Source organism: Aquarana catesbeiana, linkage group LG10 (genome assembly GCF_042186555.1).
Source record: "Aquarana catesbeiana isolate 2022-GZ linkage group LG10, ASM4218655v1, whole genome shotgun sequence".
Taxonomy (NCBI): domain Eukaryota; kingdom Metazoa; phylum Chordata; class Amphibia; order Anura; family Ranidae; genus Aquarana; species Aquarana catesbeiana.
In genome coordinates, this window is record NC_133333.1 from 37178434 (window position 1) to 37199959 (window position 21526).

At 41.0% G+C, this 21526-nt stretch overlaps 1 protein-coding gene across 1 annotated transcript in view; it reads right to left on the reverse strand.

The window, feature by feature from the left end:
* Nucleotides 1–21526, reverse strand: part of ATP1A3 (ATPase Na+/K+ transporting subunit alpha 3) — a 106326-nt gene that overhangs the window by 48596 nt on the left and 36204 nt on the right. Inside the window, exons 2-3 of the mRNA XM_073602010.1 lie at nucleotides 3286–3405; nucleotides 1192–1251 (exon numbers count right to left, since the gene is read on the reverse strand). Coding sequence (XP_073458111.1) covers nucleotides 1192–1251; nucleotides 3286–3405 — 180 coding nt within the window. The remainder of the gene's footprint in view (nucleotides 1–1191; nucleotides 1252–3285; nucleotides 3406–21526) is intronic.

The following is a 21526-nucleotide window of genomic DNA, read 5'->3' on the forward strand; positions in this document are numbered from 1 at the left end:
GCCCTAAATAACACCCCTCTGTTTGGTTGACCCCTTTAAAATAGGACAATTCCTTGTTCTTTCTGGCTAATGCCCCGTACACACGGTCGGACATTGATCGGACATTCTGACAACAAAATCCTAGGATTTTTTCCAAGGGATGTTGGCTCAAACTTGTCTTACATACACACGGTCACACAAAGTTGTCGGAAAATCCGATCGTTCTAAACGCGGTGACGTAAAACACGTACGTCGGGACTATAAACGGGGCAGTGGCCAATAGCTTTCATCTCTTTATTTATTCTGAGCATGCGTGGCACTTTGTGCGTCGGATTTGTGTACACACGATCGGAATTTCCGACAACGGATTTTGTTGTCGGAAAATTTTATAGCCTGCTCTCAAACTTTGTGTGTCGGAAATTCCGATGGACATGTGTGATGGAGCCCACACACGGTCGGAATTTCCGACAACAAGGTCCTATCACACATTTTCCGTCGGAAAATCCGACCGTGTGTACAGGGCATTAGACAATTATTCCTGCTATACCAGATAATTATTCCTACTGATCGTTGAAAAATATTTGTGACCAATGATTATTCAAGAAAAAGATGCCTTCTTGTCTCTAGGGCAGGGATCCTCAAACTACGGCCCTCCAGCTGATGCGGAACTAACTACACATCCCATGAGGCATTGTAAAACTCTGACATTCACAGACATGACTAGGCATGATGGGAATTGTAGTTCTTGAACAACTGGAGGGCCATAGTTTGAAGACCCTTGCTCTAGGGCCTACAGGCATGTGTCTACTGTCTCTAATGGTCAACCTGCCTCTACCTGGAAGTATTTCCATTGGATTCCAGAACTGAATTGGCAGTGGAGGTACAAAGTAAGGAAAATTATATGCCAATGGGTATAGAGGAGGGGGGTAAAGCAAACCTTTTTTGCTTTGCTCTGAATGGCCAAAGTACAATCTCCAAATGGTAGCTTGCACACTTTGGGAATTATCTGACAACTCAGCCTACCTAAACAATCCATACAATTTCTATTTGATCTAAAGGAGATTGCATATTCAGATTGTAACATGTTTGGGTAACTTTACTGTTCACCAGGTGCTCAGATGAACCTAGTAAAGGGTACATGTCCCTGGAAATTAAATAAGAATATTGGAATGGATGCTAGGTTAATAATAAAAGTGTATAAAATAGAATCACCTGCACGCAGTCTGTGTTGTATTTCCGGCACACCTCTTCTATTGACATCTTGTGCTCTGTCTGAGGTTAAAGAGAAACATGAATGAGGAAAGTTCTTGTACAAGGCTCACACAACGGCAGCATTGAATGCCATACTAATACTAACTAATGACAATAGATAACCAATGTCATTTCTAGGACAAGGTGGAGCAAGTCCAAGCACAGGGCTGCAACTATGTGTAATGGGGGTCACATAGAAAACCTATTAAGGGGTCTCTCATCTCCTAATCTCCATCTTAAAGGATATACACTCCTACACAGGATATACCAGCCCATTTATTAGGTACACCTTGCTAGTACCGGGTTGGACCCCCCTTTTGCCTTCTAGAACGGCCTTAATTCTTCATGGCATATATTCATCAAGGTGTTGGAAACGTTCCTCAGAGATTTTGGTCCATGTTGACATGATGGCATCACACAGTTGCTGCAGATTATTCAGCTGTACATCCATGATGCAAATCTCCCGTTCCACCACACCCCAAAGGTGCATCCATGCTTTCATGTCGTATACTCCAAATTCTGACCCTATCATCTGAATGTTGCAGCTGAAATCGAGACTCATCAGACCAGGCAACGTTTTTCCAATCTTCTATTGTCCAATTTTGGTGAGCCGGTGCTAAATGTAGTCTCAGTTTCCTGTTCTTAGCTGACAGGAGTGACACCCGGTGTGTGGTCTTTTGCTGCTGTAGCCCATCTGATTCAAGGTTCGATGTGCTGTGCGTTCAGGGATGTATTTTGCATACCTTGGTTGTAACGAGTAGTTACTGTTGCCTTTCTATCATCTGGAACCAGTCTGCCCATTCGCCTCTGACATCAACTAGGCATTTTTGTCCACACAACTGCCGCTCACTGGATATTTTCGCTTTTTCGGACCATTCTCTGTAAACCCGAGAGATGGTTGTGCGTAAAAATCCTAGTAGATCAGCAGTTTCTGAAATACTCCAACCAGCCCATCTGGCACCAACAACCATGTCACGTTCAAAGTCACTTAAATCCCCTTTCTTCCGAATTCTGATGCTCGGTTTGAACTTCAGCAAGTCGTCTTCACCATGCCTAAATGTATTGAGTTGCTTCCATATGATTGGCTGATTAGCAATTTGTGTACCCAAGCAATTCGAACAGGTGTACCTGATAAAGTGGCCCTTGAGTGTACAGTAGAATACTAATGGATTCCATAGCAATCATATAGAGGCTCTCAAACTACACATACTGTACATAAGTTTTATCCAAATTTGCTTTTGCTATAGCCAGATAGTAAATCGGCAGTTCAACAGTGTTCCATAGCTTTAGTTATACCATTGTAGACATATGGTCATTTATAGCTTAAAAACATTTAAGTATACTACATTCTACTGCCACTTTGCTATGCATAGAAACATTTAAGTAAGCCACATCCAAGTAAAATGCAGAAGCTGCTATTATGACCTTTCCTTCCGAAAATGCTACTAGTTGCTGCCAGAGTCGATGACTCTCTATCTATCTACATACTTATTTAGCATTACTTGCTAAAAGCATTGAAGCCAGAGGGGTCAGCATGGCAGCCCAACTGAATTTTCAGTTCAAATCAGGAGGCAGAAGGACCTCATCCTGAGTAGAAAGGCCTGTCCCCTGTCAGCATGCTGCAGAAAAATACTCTTGCTCTCTGCATGGAAGCAGTGGTCCGACACACCCGTGCTGAGTCCGAGCTAGAGAAGGAAGTATGGACTTCTCAGAGGAAGTGTTGATCAGTAAGTACGGGTAATGTTGTTTTGCAGGCTGTTGCTGCTTGAATTTGAGTTCTCTGGTGACAGGGTTCCTTCAAGAAACAGTATAGTGTAGCTTTGATACACTGAATCATTATCATGGAAGATCTCCTAGGTCTACATTAGGGACAATCTGGGTAGCTCAGGGAAATCTAGAGATGATATTTCACCTCTGGGGTTCCATGAGAAGTACAGAAGTCAAAATGTAATTTAGCTTAAAAACCAACCACACACGATAGATAGATAGATAGATAGATAGATAGATAGATAGATAGATAGATAGATAGATAGATAGATAGATAGATAGATATACCATGGACACTTCTTTCTTAAGGTCATCCAGCTCTTTCTTCGCTCCCTTCCCCTTTTGGGGCGAATTACTGTCCTTGTCATCTTGCGTGGTAGCCACGCGATAACTATCTGACCGGCCGTACTGTAGAAGGAAAAAAAAAAATAGGAGAAATTATTATTATTACATTAAACTTCCATCATGTATTCCAAACTATCAAACATTATAGAAAGCATACAATTTATGAGCAAGAATTTGCAGGGCCACCAAAAAAGGAAAGAATTCCAAACCTAACATAACCATCAACACGAGCAACATCCCATGAACCAAAACAACTAATCAGAAGCCCTTCTTCGACACACTATAGGTAAAACATTGTACTTTGGTGCTAGTAGTAGTTAGACACATTCAACTGGACTTGTTTTGTAATGTTGAAGACATTTTGTAGCTTCTCCACGCCACCACTTCAGTTCTTGGAGGAGATACAAAATATCTTCAACATTACAGATCTAATTCAGTTGAATGTGACTAACTACTGCTACTTATACCGTGACCTGGATGAATGAAAATCTTCAAAGACATATGCTTTAATAAAGCCAAGAACGCTTTAAAGAGTACATAGATCCAACCACATCAAACTGGAAGTAGTAGAGACTACGAAATCACATACCTGTGCTGATTTGAGTGGAAGCTCTTTAACCTACCAGTATTTTCAGGGAGGAAACCGCAGCATCTATTAGAACACCATATGGGGAGCATACCCTACAAGCTGCATGTATTTCTCCTGGAAACTGATCCCAGGAGCCCAACACTATAAAAATCGCAGTGTTACCTCTGATCAAAAAAGTTTTACCATATTAATTCTTCATTTTCAATAGAGTGCCCCAAGTTAAGTACCTCTTTTAGGTTTTTTCTGAGGTCTGAGACCTCGATGAGGGATAGAGCTCAAACCTCAGAATGAGAAACATCTGCTTTCCTACAGTATGACCTATTACCACCCAAAGCAAAAAGTTATAACAAAATCATTATATCAAACTATAATATGACAAATTTTAGTAAATTGACTTTTTATATAACTGCATCCTATCCAGTTCAGCTGTTAGAATGATCAAGGTTTAAAGATCGATTTCCAGAAGGACATTGTCTGCATAATAAGTGTTAATAGTCTCCCCAGTTTTCTTTTGGTTTCCTCCCACATTTCAAAGATATCCAGGTAAGTTAACTGCCATCCTCCCACATTGGCTCAGTGGCAGGAACATTACTATGCAAGGTCCTTTGAAAATGGTAACTTTGGTGGCAAGTTGTTCACTTTAAGACCATCACAAAAGATATGGGGGGGGGGGGGGGTAAAAGAACCTCAACATATGGAAAGATTTGTTTACGATCAGAGCTGTGAAAATATGGAATGGTCTTCTACAGGAGTTGATTCTTGCCAAATCTGTGCAAAAAAACCCCAAAAAACTAAATTGGATGTGTTGCATGAACTATATGCATGGACACTGGGGGGTTTATTTACCAAAACTGGAGAATGCAAAATCTGGTGTATCCAACCAATCAGCTTTCAGTTTTTTTTTTTATCAAAGCTTAATAGAAGCTGAAGTTAGAATGTGATTGGCTACCATGCAGAGCTGCACCAGATTTTGCACTCTTGAGTTTCAGTAAATCAACCTCTGGGTGTACTACACACACCCAAAGAAACGTAATTTAGGTACACAGGGCATATGTAATAGACTCTTTTTTTCTGCGCCATTGCAGCTCCACCTATCACACTTACCAGCAATTCCAGACTGTCAAAATGACAGCCGAGATTTGCTGTGTAAAAACAGGAGCTGTAGAAGGTGCTGCTAGAGTTCAACACAAAAAGATACAAAGTAAAGTCATCTGCAGATCAGCTGGAGGAAAGTATTGCTTGTAGCAGAATCATTATTTTAAATAGGACAAATTATAGAATAAAATGTATATTGTTATCTACAGTAATACTATTTTTAACACTGATTTTTTTCGGTTTAGTTATATATTCTGTGTATAGATTGCATAAAAATAAATTTAATTTGTGCAACAGTATCACCAAAAGCTTTGTCTGTCCCACAATAAAATTATATATGTATTACTTCATTTATCTTAATGACAAAGTTATATCCAAATCTATAAGCCGACAGCCGAAATGTAAACCTTTTTCTGGCCTATTGGTGATATCCAGGTGTGAGAACTGAAGTGGGTTATATCAATAAGGAAATGCTTTGTAGAATGTTGATATAGTGGGTATCTGATTGCCTTAGAGATCAGGAAGTAACAAAACTATTGATAGCCCTTGGAGGAAAGGTTGGGGTTCTACCATAATACAGGCAGATTCCAGAGGGAAGAGACATTAAATAACAGTTGGCAAAAAAACAAGACAATAGAATTGTATTAATTCAGGCATTCTGGGCTCCTATAAAAAGGTCAATTGTCTATCTAGAAAGGAACGCATTCATTCATCATTGGAGGTAATCCAGTTTCATTTAATTTATAAAGATCAAGCACAGGAGAAGAAGACAACAACAATTAAGCCAAATGAGAATGAAATCTCTGCAAAACCCCGCTGGTAGGAATCAATGTTGCCAATTTGTGCTTTTCTTGGGGGCATTTGAAATGTTGTTGTGCAAGAATTCTGTCCAAATCACTTGTTGGAGGAAGCCAAGATACTATTTGTGTCAGGTGGATTTTTCTACATGCTGATGATAAGAAGACATGCCATGATGTTGACTGACAAAGGATTGTTAGTACATTTTAGTCTTGGGATCAGTGCAAGTACTCAAGCATTTGTAAAGCAACAACTTGCAAATGAAAGTAACGAGCATCTAGAAAAAGACCTGGGATCTTCCGTAGATGTGAGATGACCTAGACTGTGTCCACTAAGCCTTACCATGTACAGTGGGGACGGAAAGTATTCAGACCCCCTTACATTTTTCACTCTTTGTTATATTGCAGGCATTTGCTAAAATCATTTAAGTTAATTTTTTTCCTCATTAATGTACACACAGCACCCCATATTGACAGAAAAACACAGAATTGTTGACATTTTTGCAGATTAATTAAAAAAGAAAAACTGAAATATCACATGGTCCTAAGTATTCAGACCCTTTGCTCAGTATTTAGTAGAAGCCCCCTTTTGATCTAATACAGCCATGAGTCTTTTTGGGAAAGATGCAACAAGTTTTTCACACCTGGTTTTGGGGATCCTCTGCCATTCCTCCTTGCAGATCCTCTCCAGTTCTGTCAGGCTGGATGGTAAACGTTGGTGGACAGCCATTTTTAGGTCTCTCCAGAGATGCTCAATTGGGTTTAAGTCAGGGCTCTGGCTGGGCCATTCAAGAACATTAACGGAGTTGTGGTGAAGCCACTCCATCATTTAAGCTGTGTGCTTAGGTCATTGTCTTGTTGGAAGGTAAACCTTTGGCCCAGTCTGAGGTCCTGAGCACTCTGGAGAAGGTTTTCGCCCAGGATATCCCTGTACTTGGCCGCATTCATCTTTCCCTCGATTGCAACCAGTCTTCCTGTCCCTGCAGCTGAAAAACACCCCCACACTGTTGGGACTGTATTGGACAGGTGATGAGCAGTGCCTGATTTTCTCCACACATACAGCTTAGAATTAAGGCCAAAAAGTTCTATCTTGGTCTCATCAGACCAGAGAATCTTATTTCTCACCATCTTGGAGTCCTTCAGGTGTTTTTTAGCAAACTCCATGCGGGCTTTCATGTGTCTTGCACTGAGGAGAGGCTTCCATCGGGCCACTCTGCCATAAAGCCCCGACGGGTGGAGGGCTGCAGTGATGGTTGACTTTCTACAATTTTCTCCCATCTCCCGGCTGCATTTCTGGAGCTCAGCCACAGTGATCTTTGAGTTATTCTTTACCTCTTCTCCCCCGATAGCTCAGTTTGGCCGGAGGGCCAGCTCTAGGAAGGGTTCTGGTTGTCCCAAACATCTTTCATTTAAGGATTATGGAGGCCACTGTGCTCTTAGGAACCTTAAGTGCAGCAGAAATCTTTTTGTAACCTTGGCCAGATCTGTGCCTTGCCACAATTCTGTCTCTGAGCTCTTCAGGCAGTTCCTTTGACCTCATGATTCTCATTTGCACTGACATGCACTGTGAGCTGTAAGGTCTTATATAGACAGGTGTGTGGCTTTCCTAATCAAGTCCAATCAGTATAATCAAACACAGCTGGACTCAAATGAAGGTGTAGAACCATCTCAAGGATGATCAGAAGAAATGGACAGCACCTGAGTTAAATATATGAGTGTCACAGCAAAGGGTCTGAATACTTAGGACCATGTGATATTTCAGTTTTTCTTTTTTAATGAATCTGCAAAAATGTCAACAATTCTGTGTTTTTCTGTCAATATGGGGTGCTGTGTGTACATTAATGAGGAAAAAAAATGAACTTAAATGATTTTAGCAAATGGCTGCCATATAACAAAGAGTGAAAAATGTAAGGAGGTCTGAATACTTTCCGTCCCCACTGTATATTGCAATCCTACTATACAATGCGATTTAGCTCTACCAACAATTATGTAGTGCAATGGTCTTCCTGATTGAATGCACTGTTTAAAATCAGTTTTGGTCATTCTAATGGAGATTGTACAGAGACTATAATGCCCTGTACACACAAAATGTGTGATAGGACCTTGTTGTTGGAAATTCCGACCGTGTGTAGGCTCCATCACACATTTTCCATCGGATTTTCCGACACACAAAGTTTGAGAGCAGGATATAAAATTTTCCGACAACAAAATCCGTTGTCGGAAATTCCGATCGTGTGTACACAAATCCGACGGACAAAGTGCCACGCATGCTCAGAATAAATAAAGAGATGAAAGCTATTGGCCACTGCCCCATTTATAGTCCCGACGTATGTGTTTTACGTCACCGCGTTTAGAACGATCGGATTTTCAGACAACTTTGTGTGACCGTGTGTATGCAAGACAAGTTTGAGCCAACATCCATCGGAAAAAATCCTAGGATTTTGTTGTCGGAATGTCCGAACAAAGTCCGACCGTGTGTACGGGGCATAAGTCATATTTCAACATGTATGGCCAGCTTTATAAACAGGTAAAGAAAAAAGAAAAGGTAGTTGAACTGTATAAAACAGGAAAGGGATATAAAAAGATATCCAGGGAATTGAGAATGCCAATCAGCAGTGTTCAAACTCTAATCAAGAAGTGGAAAATGAGGGGTTCTGTTGAAACCAAACCACGGTCAGGTAGATCAACTAAAATTTCAGCCACAACTGCCAGGAAAATTTTTCGGGATGCAAAGAAAAACTCACAAATAACTTCAGGTGAAATACAGGACTCTCTGAAAACATGTGGTGTGGCTGTTTCAAGATGCACAATAAGGAGACACTTGAAGAAAGATGGGCTGCATGGTTGAGTTGCCAGATGAAAGCCATTACTATGCAAATGCCACAAAGTATCCCACTTACAATACGCCAAACAGCACAGAGACAAGCCTCAAAACTTCTGGCACAAAGTCATTTGGAGTGATGAAACCAAAATGTAGCTTTTTGGCCACAACCATAAACTCTACATTTGGAGTCAACAAGGCCTATAATGAAAGGTACACCACTCCTACTGTGAAACACGGAGGTGGATCGCTGATGTTTTGGGAATGTGTGAGCTACAGGAAAGGCACAGGAAATTTGGTCAAAATTGTTGGCAAGATGAATGCAGTATGTTATCAAAAAATACTGGAGGAACATTTGCATTCATCAGTCAGGAAGCTGCGCATGGGACGTACTTGGACATTCTAACATGATAATGATCCAAAACACAAGGCCGAGTCAACCTGTCATTGGCTACAGCAGAATAAAGTGAAGGTTCTGGAGTGGCCATCTCAGTCTCCTAACCTCAATATCATTGAGCCACTCTGGGGAGATCTCAAAACGTGCCGTTCATGAAAGTAAGCCCAAGAATTTACAGGAACTGGAGGCTTTTTGCCAAGAGGAATGGGCAGCTTTACCATCTGAGAAGATAAAGAGCCTCATCCGCAAATACCACAAAAGACTTCAAGCTGTCATTGATGTTAAAGGGGGCAATACCTGGTATTAAGAACTGGGGTATGTAAACTTTTGATCAGGGTCATTTGGGTCGTTTCTGTTGTCATTATAATTTAAACACAGTTGACTGATAATAAATGGCTTCAGCCAAACACTAACCATGAGTGAAAGAAAAGTTTTTGTGTTATTCATATTCTCAGAAAAATGGCCAAGAAATTAAATTCTGCCAGGGTATGTAAACTTATGAACACAACTGTATGTATTTTATATGTCTATTTAGTTGTTTAGCTTTAGGCTGGGTTCACACCATTGCCTCATGTGGCTCCCAGCAGGGGGTCTGGTGCATCCTGGTTCACGGTTTCAGGTCCAATTTCAGCCCGAATTTTTGACTGAATGCGGACCTGAAACGGACCAAAAGATGCACAGGGCTCCTGTGCAAATTCGCACCGGAGATGTGTGAACCGGCTCCATAGAGAGCCGGTCAAAATCACCTGCTATTGGGAATTGGAATGCGGGGAACCCACATCCAATTCACAATGGTGTGAACCCAGCCTCAAGCTATTTTAGAACATGAGCATAGAGTACATCATAAGGCAGAAGGGCTAATCTAGGTAAAATGGCATTGCAACAAATTAAAAATAGGTTATTAATACTAGGGCAGACAACAGCCAATATAGCTTAGTGAATTAAGCCCAATGCTAGTTCCAGGGTTTTCTCTAGCCTGGCTAACCAAAATGGTCATCTCTGGATATTCTTATTACAATTGTACCTTTTCTATTGCACAAACAGGGAGATGTATAGTCATTGATGACTGGTGGCTATGAATCATCATAAAACTGCACATTGCATTTTGCTTGTTAAAATTAGCCTGCTGATTATTCTAGGGATCCCATGGACCCACATGCTCCTCCATCTCCAATACGCGATAGTTGTCATTCATTACTGGAAAGACATCCGGGATTTTAGCTATGGAACACATTCTATATAATTATTTCCTGTACTATTAGAAGCACACTAATTGGAAGGGAATAATCTGTAGAATAGCAGATGAGTTTCCAGAATGAGCTAATCATTAGGGACAAGGCTCGATGGTAACAGACACATCAAGGAAGAAAGACAATACATGATAATGAGGGTAAAAAGGAGAAGAGGAGAAGGATTAATAAGCAACACGAGAATAGGATAAACAAAAAATATCACCCTTCACAGAAAGAAGACAAACACTAGGTCAATGTATAGGGGTTGTGTTGTTGGTTTGGTGGTAGGAAGCAGATTAAATATATCTAAAGAAAAGTTTTGTATTATTACTATAGGGAATGGTTAAAGTTGCATACATTTTTTAACATATAGAATAAGAAATAGAAGTGCCATTCCGTATATAACAGTCCAGAATATATTTTATTTAACAAATACATTTTTGGGACTATAATAGGGCGTACACACGGTTGGATTTTGTTCGGACATTCCGACAACAAAATTCATGGATTTTTTCCGACGGATGTTGGCTCAAACTTGTCTTGCATACACATGGTCACACAAAGTTGTCGGAAAATCCGATCATTCTGAACGCGGTGACGTAAAACACGTACGTCGGGACTATAAACGGGGCAGTGGCCAATAGCTTTCATCTCTTTATTCATTCTGAGCATGCGTGGCACTTTGTCCGTCGAATTTGTGTACACACGATCGGAATTTCCGACAACGGATTTTGTTGTCGGAAAATTTTATCTCCTGCTCTCCAACTTTGTGTGTCGGAAAATCCGATGGAAAATGTCCGATGGAGCCCACACACGGTCGGAATTTCCGACAACACGCTCCGATCGGACATTTTCCATCGGAAAATCCGACCGTGTGTACGGGGCATAAGAATTCTTCTTCAGAGCTATAATGGATCAAGGATCTAAAACCTGGACTGAATAATAATAGAAGACCATGGGTTGACCAAATTGCCAGAAGCTGAGGATCCCTCTCCATAGATCGGGTCTGAGGCTCCTATGAGACCATTATATGCATCACTGGCGTCCCTTAACAGGCTGAACAATAAAGGTGGCAATGCTGGCATATACCCGAAATGAAGGGTGATTACTCACTAACGTGCATACAGGCCTTGAAAGGTCTTAATATCTGATAAGAAGATATTTTTGTCTTACCCATACCTTGGGGAGCACGAGGTGTCACACCTATTTTTAATTGGAAGGTAACTACCCTAAAAGACTGTTGCTGGTAGTTTTTGGACACTTATATCACTTTAACATTCATTTAATGTTTATTTAGAGTATGTGATGGACTTTAATGTTTTTCTTTTACCCTTTGACAATATTTATTAATGAAGGACATACCACTATATATCACTATTTTGACAGCGCAACACTTTTTTTTTATTATACAAAGGATTTTACAGCGACAAAGTTGGTTTACGAGCTCATTTTGGGGGTTTGGCTGAAGGCTAGAGTGAGAGTTAGGCTGGCCACAGATAGGTGGAAATTGGGTCAAATTGATATTCATTTTCGACAGCAGTGACAAGAAAATTCGAAGGAGCAGGATGGAAATTTTTTCTCGAAGGAACAAATTTCTAACATTGAATTTGGTTTTCGTTCAGTAAAGTTCATTCATTCCAAAATCAAATGTTAAAAAGCAGGCATAATCTTTCTAATGTCATTTGAGTGTTCTGAGAATTTTCATGTGGATTTTCCTAACAATTTTTATGCAAAATTCTATCCAACTATGGCCAGCTTTAACCGCTTCAGCCCCGGAAGATTTGGCTGCTGAATGACCAGGTCATTTTTTGCGATTCGGCACTGCGTCACTTTAACTGACAATTGCGCGGTCGTGCGACGTTGTACCCAGACAAAATTGACATCCTTTTTTTCCCACAAATTGAGCTTTATTTTGGTGGTATTTGGTCATCTCTTATTTTTTGCGTTATAAACAAAAAAAGATTGACAATTGTGAAAAAAAAACACAATATTTTGTACTTTTTGCTATAATATCCCCATTTTTTTTAAAAAAGCTAATTTTTTCTCAGTTTAGGCCGATATGTATTCTTCTACATATTGGTAATAAAAATCACAATAAGCGTATATTGATTGGCTTGCGCAAAAGTTATAGCATCTACAAAATAGGAAATAGATTTGTAGCATTTTTATTATTTTTTTTTACTAGTAATGGTGGCGATCTGCGATTTTTATTGGGACTGCGACATTATGGCGGGCATATTGGATACTTTTGACACATTTTTGGGATCAATGGCATTAATACAGCGATCAGTGCTATAAAAAGTCACTGATTACGGTAAAAATGTCACTGGCAGGGAAGGGGTTAACGCTGGGGGGCGATCAAGGGGTTAACCGTGTTCCCTCTCTGTGTTCTAACTGAAGGGGGAGGGGACTGTCTAGGGGAGATGACAAATCACTGTTCATACTTTGTATGAACAGATGATCAGTCTCTTCTCCCCTCAGAGAATTGGGATCTGTGTGTTTATACACACACAGATCCCGGTTCTCGGTGTGTCATGAGCGATCGTGGGAGCCCGGCGGTCATTGCGCCTGCCGAGCACTCACATCGGCTCCGGGGGCGAGCAGCGCACGCGGCCCCAGTGGTCACAGGGCCAAGCGACGTAATATAACGTCGTTTCGCCCAGCCGTGCCATTCTGCCGCAGTAAAACTGCGGCGACTGGTCGGCAAGTGGTTAAAGTAGAATTACAGGCAAAGCTTTTTTTTTTTTTTTATCTTGGATAGAGTAAGGGAGGTTATAGCCCCTGTCAGATTTTTTTTTCCAAATCTGTGTCTCATTTCAGATATTTCCCTTCACTTCCTGTTCCATAGCCTAACAGGAAGTGAGAGGAAATCCCTGCAAATTAGGGGAATTCCTTGGGGTCCCCTAGGCCACCACAACTAGTGTCCCCATTGGAAGATTTCCCATCCATTACCATATTTGCCGGCGTATAGGGCGACTGGGCGTATAAGACGACCCCCTAATTTTCCAGTTAAAACATTTTTTGGGCTATACTCACCGTATAAGACTACCCCCCCTTCCCACTACTCTATCAGACCGCTGTGCAAACACACGGTGTATAAAATATTGCAACAACCACCATCTTATTCTCTAGGGTCTCTGCTAAATATATATATATATATATATTATACATACATACAGTGGGGACGGAAAGTATTCAGACCCCTTACATTTTTCACTCTTTGTTATATTGCAGCCATTTGCTAAAATCATTTAAGTTCATTTTTTTTCCTCATTAATGTACACACAGCACCCCATATTGACAGAAAAACACAGAATTGTTGACATTTTTGCAGATTTATTAAAAAAGAAAAAAACTGAAATATCACATGGTCCTAAGTATTCAGACCCTTTGCTCAGTATTTAGTAGAAGCTCCCTTTTGATCTAATACAGCCAGGAGTCTTTTTGGGAAAGATGCAACATGTTTTTCACACTTGGATTGGGGGATCCTCTGCCATTCCTCCTTGCAGATCCTCTCCAGTTCTGTCAGGTTGGATGGTAAACGTTGGCGGACGGCCATTTTTAGGTCTCTCCAGAGATGCTCAATTGGGTTTAAGTCAGGGCTCTGGCTGGGCCATTCAAGAACAGTCACGGAATTGTTGTGAAGCCACTCCTTCGTTATTTTAGCTGTGTGCTTAGGGTCATTGTCTTGTTGGAAGGTAAACCTTCGGCCCAGTCTGAGGTCCTGAGCACTCTGGAGAAGGTTTTCGTCCAGGATATCCCTGTACTTGGCCGCATTCATCTTTCCCTTGATTGCAACCAGTCGTCCTGTCCCTGCAGCTGAAAAACACCCACACAGCATGATGCTGCCACCACCATGCTTCACTGTTGGGACTGTATTGGACAGGTGATGAGCAGTGCCTGGTTTTCTCCACACATACCGCTTAGAATTAAGGTCAAAAAGTTCTATCTTGGTCTCATCAGACCAAAGAATCTTATTTCTCACCATCTTGGAGTCCTTCAGGTGTTTTTTTACCAAACTCCATGCGGGCTTTCATGTGTTTTGCACTGAGGAGAGGTTTCCGTCGGGCCACTCTGCCATAAAGCCCCGACTGGTGGAGGGCTGCAGTGATGGTTGACTTTCTACAACTTTCTCCCATCTCCCGACTGCATCTCTGGAGCTCAGCCACAGTAATCTTTGGGTTCTTCTTTACCTCTCTCACCAAGGCTCTTCTCCCCCGATAGCTCAGTTTGGCCGGACGGCCAGCTCTAGGAAAGGTTCTGGTCGTCCCAAACGTCTTCCATTTGAGGATTATGGAGGCCACTGTGCTCTTAGGAACCTTAAGTGCAGCAGAATTTTTTTTGTAACCTTGGCCAGATCTGTACCTTGCCACAATTCTGTCTCTGAGATCTTCAGGCAGTTCCTTTGGCCTCATGATTCTCATTTGCTATGACATGCACTGTAAGGTCTTAATATAGACAGGTGTGTGGCTTTCCTAATCAAGTCCAATCAGTATAATCAAACACAGCTGGACTCAAATGAAGGTGTAGAACCATCTCAAGGATGATCAGAAGAAATGGACAGCACCTGAGTTAAATATATGAGTGTCTCAGCAAAGGGTCTGAATACTTAGGATCATGTGATATTTCAGTTTTTCTTTTAAATCTGCAAAAATGTCAACAATTCTGTGTTTTTGTGTCATTATGGGGTGCTGTGTGTACATTAATGAGGAAAAAAATGAACTTAAATGATTTTAGCAAATGGCTGCAATATAACTAAGAGTGAAAAAGTTAAGGGGGACTGAATACTTTCCGTCCACACTGTACATATATATATATATATATATATACATATATATATATAAAATGTGTGTGTTTATATGTGTATATATATATATATATATATATATATATATATATATATATATATATATATATACACACACACACATATAAACACGCACTATATATATATATATATATATATATATATATATATATATATATATATATATATACACAGGGGCGGACTGACCATTGAGCCACTCGGGCACTGCCCGAGGGCCCTGGGCCACTGGGGGGCCCCATCAGGGTTGCCTCAGTAAAACCAGAGACAGTATGTATAAATCTGTGTTTTTTTTACATCTGTCTGTGTATACTGTGTGTACATGTATGTGTATACTGTGTGATTGTATACTGTGTGTGTGTATACTGTGTGATTGTATACTGTGTGATTGTATACTGTGTGATTGTATACTGTGTGTGTGTATACTGTGTGTGTGTATACTGTGTGGCCCCATAATCTCTAATTGCCTGGGGGCCCCATAATCTCCTACTGCCCGGGGGCCCCATGAGTTATCAGTCCGCCCCTGTATATATATATATATATATATATATACACACACATACACAGACACACACACACACACACACATACCTTCTTTTTTGTGTCTCATTCTGGTTGCATGAATATACAGAGTATATTTTCCAAGTCTGCCCTGTAACAATAGTATTTACCCACCTAAAAATTTTGGGTGAGTTTTTTTTTTTTTTTGCACTTTACATGCTATTGAGATCGCCTCTCTGTTTTGCCTTGCTGAATGAGCCTACATCTGTTTTACCAAGTTGGTTATTTTAGTTACAGCAGTCCCAGCACTTCCCGATCGATACTTTGTATTGATAACGCAACCTATTTCTAGCCCACGTCCTCCCAGCGAGCCTGGTCAGAAGAGAATACCCATCACAAGGGACAACGCAGAGTGATGTCACTGGACTAAACAAAGACAAAGAGTTGCCGCTATCCCTCCATGATACTATTTATAAAACACTCACTATTGATGCCGGACTGCAGTCCTTTGGTGCTGGTGTGTTTTTCCACTATCCACTTCAATTTACTGTAACTCTAATGGTTTTTTTTTTAATGAGGATAAAAAGAAAAAATGTCAATAAAACTACATGCTGCACGATGTGAAATTACTGCAAATTACTTAATTGACAGTTAGAGCCACATTAAGGAAAGTGCAGGAGCCATTCAGTCTTATATTCCTTTAAAGCTGAACACCATTCTGTCTGTCTAGCACTGAGATTTTAACAATGCACCTAGACAGCAGAGTCAGGTTGGTGACCTGACAGTTTTCTACTGCAGTTAATCAATACAACCCAGTCAGCTCCCTGCCCTCTGCATATGATTGGACAGTGAAGGAGCAACAATATACTGAATAATGCAGCCCTTTGCTCTCTCCTCCTATCAGCATGCTCATTGTCTGAATATTTGCATGCAACACACCTGATTGGCTCCAAATACTGCCCCTCCCTCTCCCAGTCCAAGTGCTGCTTTATAAGGAATTACGGAAGGCATATACTGAATCAAAGTCATGTACTTACACCACTTGCCTTTCCATTTAAAGAATTTTAAATAAATGAAATAATTCGTGTTTTCTTTATATCTGCCTCGAGTTTAGCTGCAAAGGCCATCTCCTGCTCTAGTATGGTCACGAAGCTCTGACACTTCTGCTGCAGTGTGCCTTCGGTTATAAGTACAATTACTGTTTTGTTTCCCTGTATAATTACCAAAAGTGTACTTTAGAAGTGTCATTACTCTTTAAACAAAGGGATAAAAAGGGAGTGAGAGAGAGAGAGAGAGAGAGAGAGAGAGAGAGAGAGAGAGAGCGCGAGAGATAGAGAAAGGAGAGAGAGAGAGAGAGAGAGAGAGAGAGAGAGAGAGGAGAGAAAGGAGAGCGAGAGAAAGGAGAGCGAGAGAAAGGAGAGAGCGAGAGAAAGGAGAGAGCGAGAAAGAGAGAGAGAAAGAGAGAGAGAGAGAGAGAGAGAGAGAGAGAGAGAGAGAGAGAGAGAGAGAGAGAGAAAGGGGAGAGAGAGAGCGAGAGAGAGCGAGAGAGAGAGCGAGAGAGAGAGAGAGCGCGAGAGAGAGAGCGCGAGAGAGAGAGAGAGAGAGCGAGCGCGAGAGAGAGCGAAAGGAGAGAGAGAGATAAAGGGGGGAGAGAGAGAGAGAGAGGGAGAGAGAGGGAGAGAGAGAGAGAGAGAGAGGGGGGGAGAGAGAGATAAAGGAGAGAGAGAGAAATAAAGGAGAGAGAGAAATAAAGGAGAGAGAGATAAAGGAGAGAGAATATAGAAGGAACAAGAGAAGGAATATAAGTGAAAAAAAAGGGGGAGAAAAAAAAGAAAGATAAAAAGAAGGAGAAATAGGGTAAGAGAGAGAATAGAAGGGAGAGAGAAAGAAATGAAAATAAAAAGGAGAGAGAAAGAGAGGCTATAGAAGGAGTAAGAGAAGTAATATAAGGGAAAAAGAGAAAGGAAGAAAAGGGGGAGAGAGAGGGGGAGAGAGAGCGAGAGCGAGAGCGAGAGCGACAGGGAGAGCGACAGGGAGAGCGACAGGGAGAGCGACAGTGAGACAGAGATAAGGAGAAAGAATATTACTACAAAGAAAAATGAGAGAGAAATAAAGAGAGTAAAAGACAGCAAGATAAAGTCAAAGTGAGAAGGAGACAGAGAAAAAGAAAGTGCAAAAAAAGCAAGAAAGAAAAAAAGAAAGAAAAAGGTATAGAAAGGGTAAATAAAGAGAAAAGAAAGAAAGAATGAAAGAAAGAAAGAAAGAAAAAGACAGAGGTAAAGGAGATGGATGGAAAGCAAAATAAGAGATAATGGGAGGGTGAAGACAGATAAAGGAAGATAAATGGGGTTAGAGATAAAAAGAGAGAAGAAATATAAGAGAAAAAGAGAGGGAGAGAGATAGAAAAAGAGAAACAGGGAAGGAACTGGAAGAAAAATGAGAGAGAGAAATGAGAAAAATGAGACGGAGAGAGAAATAAAGAGACAAGGAATGTAGAGCAAAGGGAGAAAAAGAGGAACAATAAATAGAAGAGAAGGAAAGAGTGAAAAACGAGGGGGCGAGTGAGCGAGGGGGCGACACAGCAAATGAATGGATGTGACTCAGCTACACATTAAACATAATTGCAATGACAAATATCGGAACCTTCAGTATCAATCAATGATGCATCCAAAGAGCATCATCTAATCAGAAAACACCCCTCATTGTTCTGACCATTCCATGCTGAGGAAAGTTTAGGTTACTCTTTTAATAAAATTCAGTGTATTCATTGTATTGCTCTTTGTAGGTTTTCCTCCAATGTACCAGAAATGTAAAGAGGGGACAAGTAGATAAATAACAAACCAACCCCGATTTATCTCTTTTTTTTTTAGTTGCAAGGCAACGGTTTAGTATCTCTGACTTGTAAATTTTCAAAACACAGAAACGTCATTGCAAAGGATTGCAATGATATTACACAACCGTGCTGTAGCAGAACAGGTTAATCGCAGTAAAAAAGCCAAGGAGGGAGCAGGAAGATCAACATCCTAAAATGGCGCTTCAAGAAAAAGGCAGCCACGGACGAATGGGCAGCGGAGACGCAGAGGCAGACCCCCCTCTCCTCCCAGTCCTCCTTCCATAATGCCTCTGCACTGCTCTCTCATCCATCCTCGCCTGTCCTCATGGAGCATCCCTCTGTCTGGATCTCACATTTACTTTTGTTAAGGTTATCTAAACCGAAGAACAAAAACGTAATATATTGCCGATTACCGGTTCTTTGTTCTGGTGGCTGCATTAGTTTTCTATTTTTGGCTTTTATTTCCTTTTTTGGCACCTGGTGATCCTGCCAGTAAGATGCTTCCTAACACAAGCACAAATGGGGCACTGAATTCAGATTTTCTAAGAGTCACTGAAATGGGCACACTGGCTCCAGTTCGGCAACAATACAAAAACCAGGAACACCCCTTGGGAAGAGGGAAAGGACACAGAGTTTTGAATTCACATACATACAATCCAATGAAAGTGCCAAACAAACCTCTAAAAGTCCAAGGAAATTGAATGATAAAATTGATTCATAGTAGAAAAAAACAACGCATTTCAAGGTCCAAACACACTCCCCTTTATCAGGGCTCTATGGGTATATACACTGACTTTTATACTCACTGCTTTTAACTTCTTTATTATTTTTTTCATGAATTTTTACATTGATATTAATGACCGTTGTATTTGTAGTCATTTTGTAGCCCTGAGGAAGGAGTGTGTGTTTGGCAACCCAAAATGCGATTGTTTTTTCACCTATGAATCAAATTTTATCATTAAAATTCCTTGACCTCTTGGATGTTTGTTTGGCACTCTCATTGGATTGTGTGTGTGTGGATTCTCAACTCTGGGTCCTTTCCATAAAACCTTCCAAAACATTTGGACTCTTGGATACTCATTGGATTGGAAGTAAGGTACTTCCTTTGCACAGGTGACAACAACACTCACTCGCCATACTCTATCAGGACAACAGAAACAGGACAGGACTACAAAAAGCTCTTCCTCTCCTCTTTTTCATAACATACAATGGAGGGGTACTGTAGTCCTCAGAGATAACTGGGATCAATATAACTAATAAGAATGCAGCAAAGGCAGTCTGTTCACAAATTTTATAGCAGGATCAACAGGTATTTTTTGCACTTATAAAACAGACATAGCAACACACAATGGTAACTACAACAGACCAAAAGGAATCTAATAATGCAAGTTTTTGGGGTGTAAAATGCAAGGCAATTGAAGGGAACCTGTCGGAACTGAAATATGGGAGCTGCCATTCCTGACTTTTTCTTGAAGATGCAAGGGACAGCTTGGTCATCCTCTTCCCTGCTTCACTATTGCTGAGTTTCTTTCCTTAGAAAGCTAGTTTTCTTGAGTCATGCTAATCCAATGCCTTGGATACTGTCCGAATAAAGGACCTAAATGCAGATCAAGGGTCCAAACTTCACTTGCTGCATAGTTGTTTGTTTTAGGTTGTCCTGAAGGCACTGAAGACAGCCAGCCAGGTAACATTTTCAGAAGGAAGAAGGTCATCAATGGTGGACATTGGATTTCTTGCAGAGAGGCCTATCCAACCACCTAGCTAGTTTTTCACAGCATTAAGGAAGGTTGGGACAAAGAACTATATGTATCTTGACATGTCCATATCTTTTCTGTTTTAGTGCCTTAGGAGACCCATAAAAGCCAGTGGTAGAAGGTATTACCTAGTCTTGGTCAGTACACCCGATCTAAATATTAACCTAAAAATTGCATTGAAAAACACATCAACATGAGTCAAAATGCATGTCAAAGCACAAAGAAAACAAAGGTTGATGCAGGACCGTGCATCTGCCTAAGCACTAAAAAAATGCACCTCTAGGGACACACATAGACCTAAATGGGCCCTAAATGTGCCACAATGATTTTTTGACAACAGATTTATACCAGTGAAATCTTAGGGCAGCCATAGATCAGTGCCTTCATTTAAAAATGTCCTTGTAGATATGTCTAGATGTAAGAGTAACTAGAATTTCTACCAAAAAAAGGGGAAATTATTGCATAGTCAGCCGCACAAATCCTTTAAACCCCTTACAATGGGGGGGGGGGCACAGTTCCAGGTTGGCAACTCAAATTAATAAAGTGAGAGGGTCACCATTAGGCATAAGCGTCAAATGTTTAGGGCGTTTGGTGTGGACAGCTTCCGGCTGTCAATGGTTGCTAAGGTAGCAGCAGTTGCTGCTACATCCTTACCATTGACTGACGTCACCCAGCCTATTCATTTACATGGCTTGGAATCCACCACCACATCAACAAATGGGCTAGGAATGGAGGGCGTTCATCATTGCCTAAATATGGCCACATAGCCATATTTGGGCAATCATGTCATCACTATCCTGGCTGTCAATGGTTGCTAAGGTAGCTGGGCACTTTTTTTCTTCAGCAAATCCAAAAGGAGCATTTCGTGTTGAAATACTGTGCAGCAATCACAAGCCAAACTATTGGCTTGCAATTGGGGTGCACGCTTACTAACCTTTACAAGTTTGAAAGCTGGTACCACCTGTCAAACTCTGCAAATTGAGTGAAAGTAGCCGCAGAGCTTCATGGGTGCAGCATGTATATAGCCCCATCTGGCTACAATGGTAGAATTTAGGTGAACAGTCAGGGGTTGGTAAAACGGTGGCTCAGTTAACTGTTTTTACCACCCCCCTGGCTGCCCATAAAAAAGAAGACTAAAAAAAAACGCATGAAATCTTGGGTAATCTTGAGTTTTTGGAGGCTTGGTAGCATATGGACAGTTGACAAGCCATCATAATGGAAGCCAGGAGCCGCAGATTTTTTTCTTTTCCTAGCTGTGTGGCTTTTGCCGGCCTTCAGCTGCTGCTGTCTGCTCCCAGATATAACCTTGGTCATTATAATCCCATTATGACCTTGTCGCT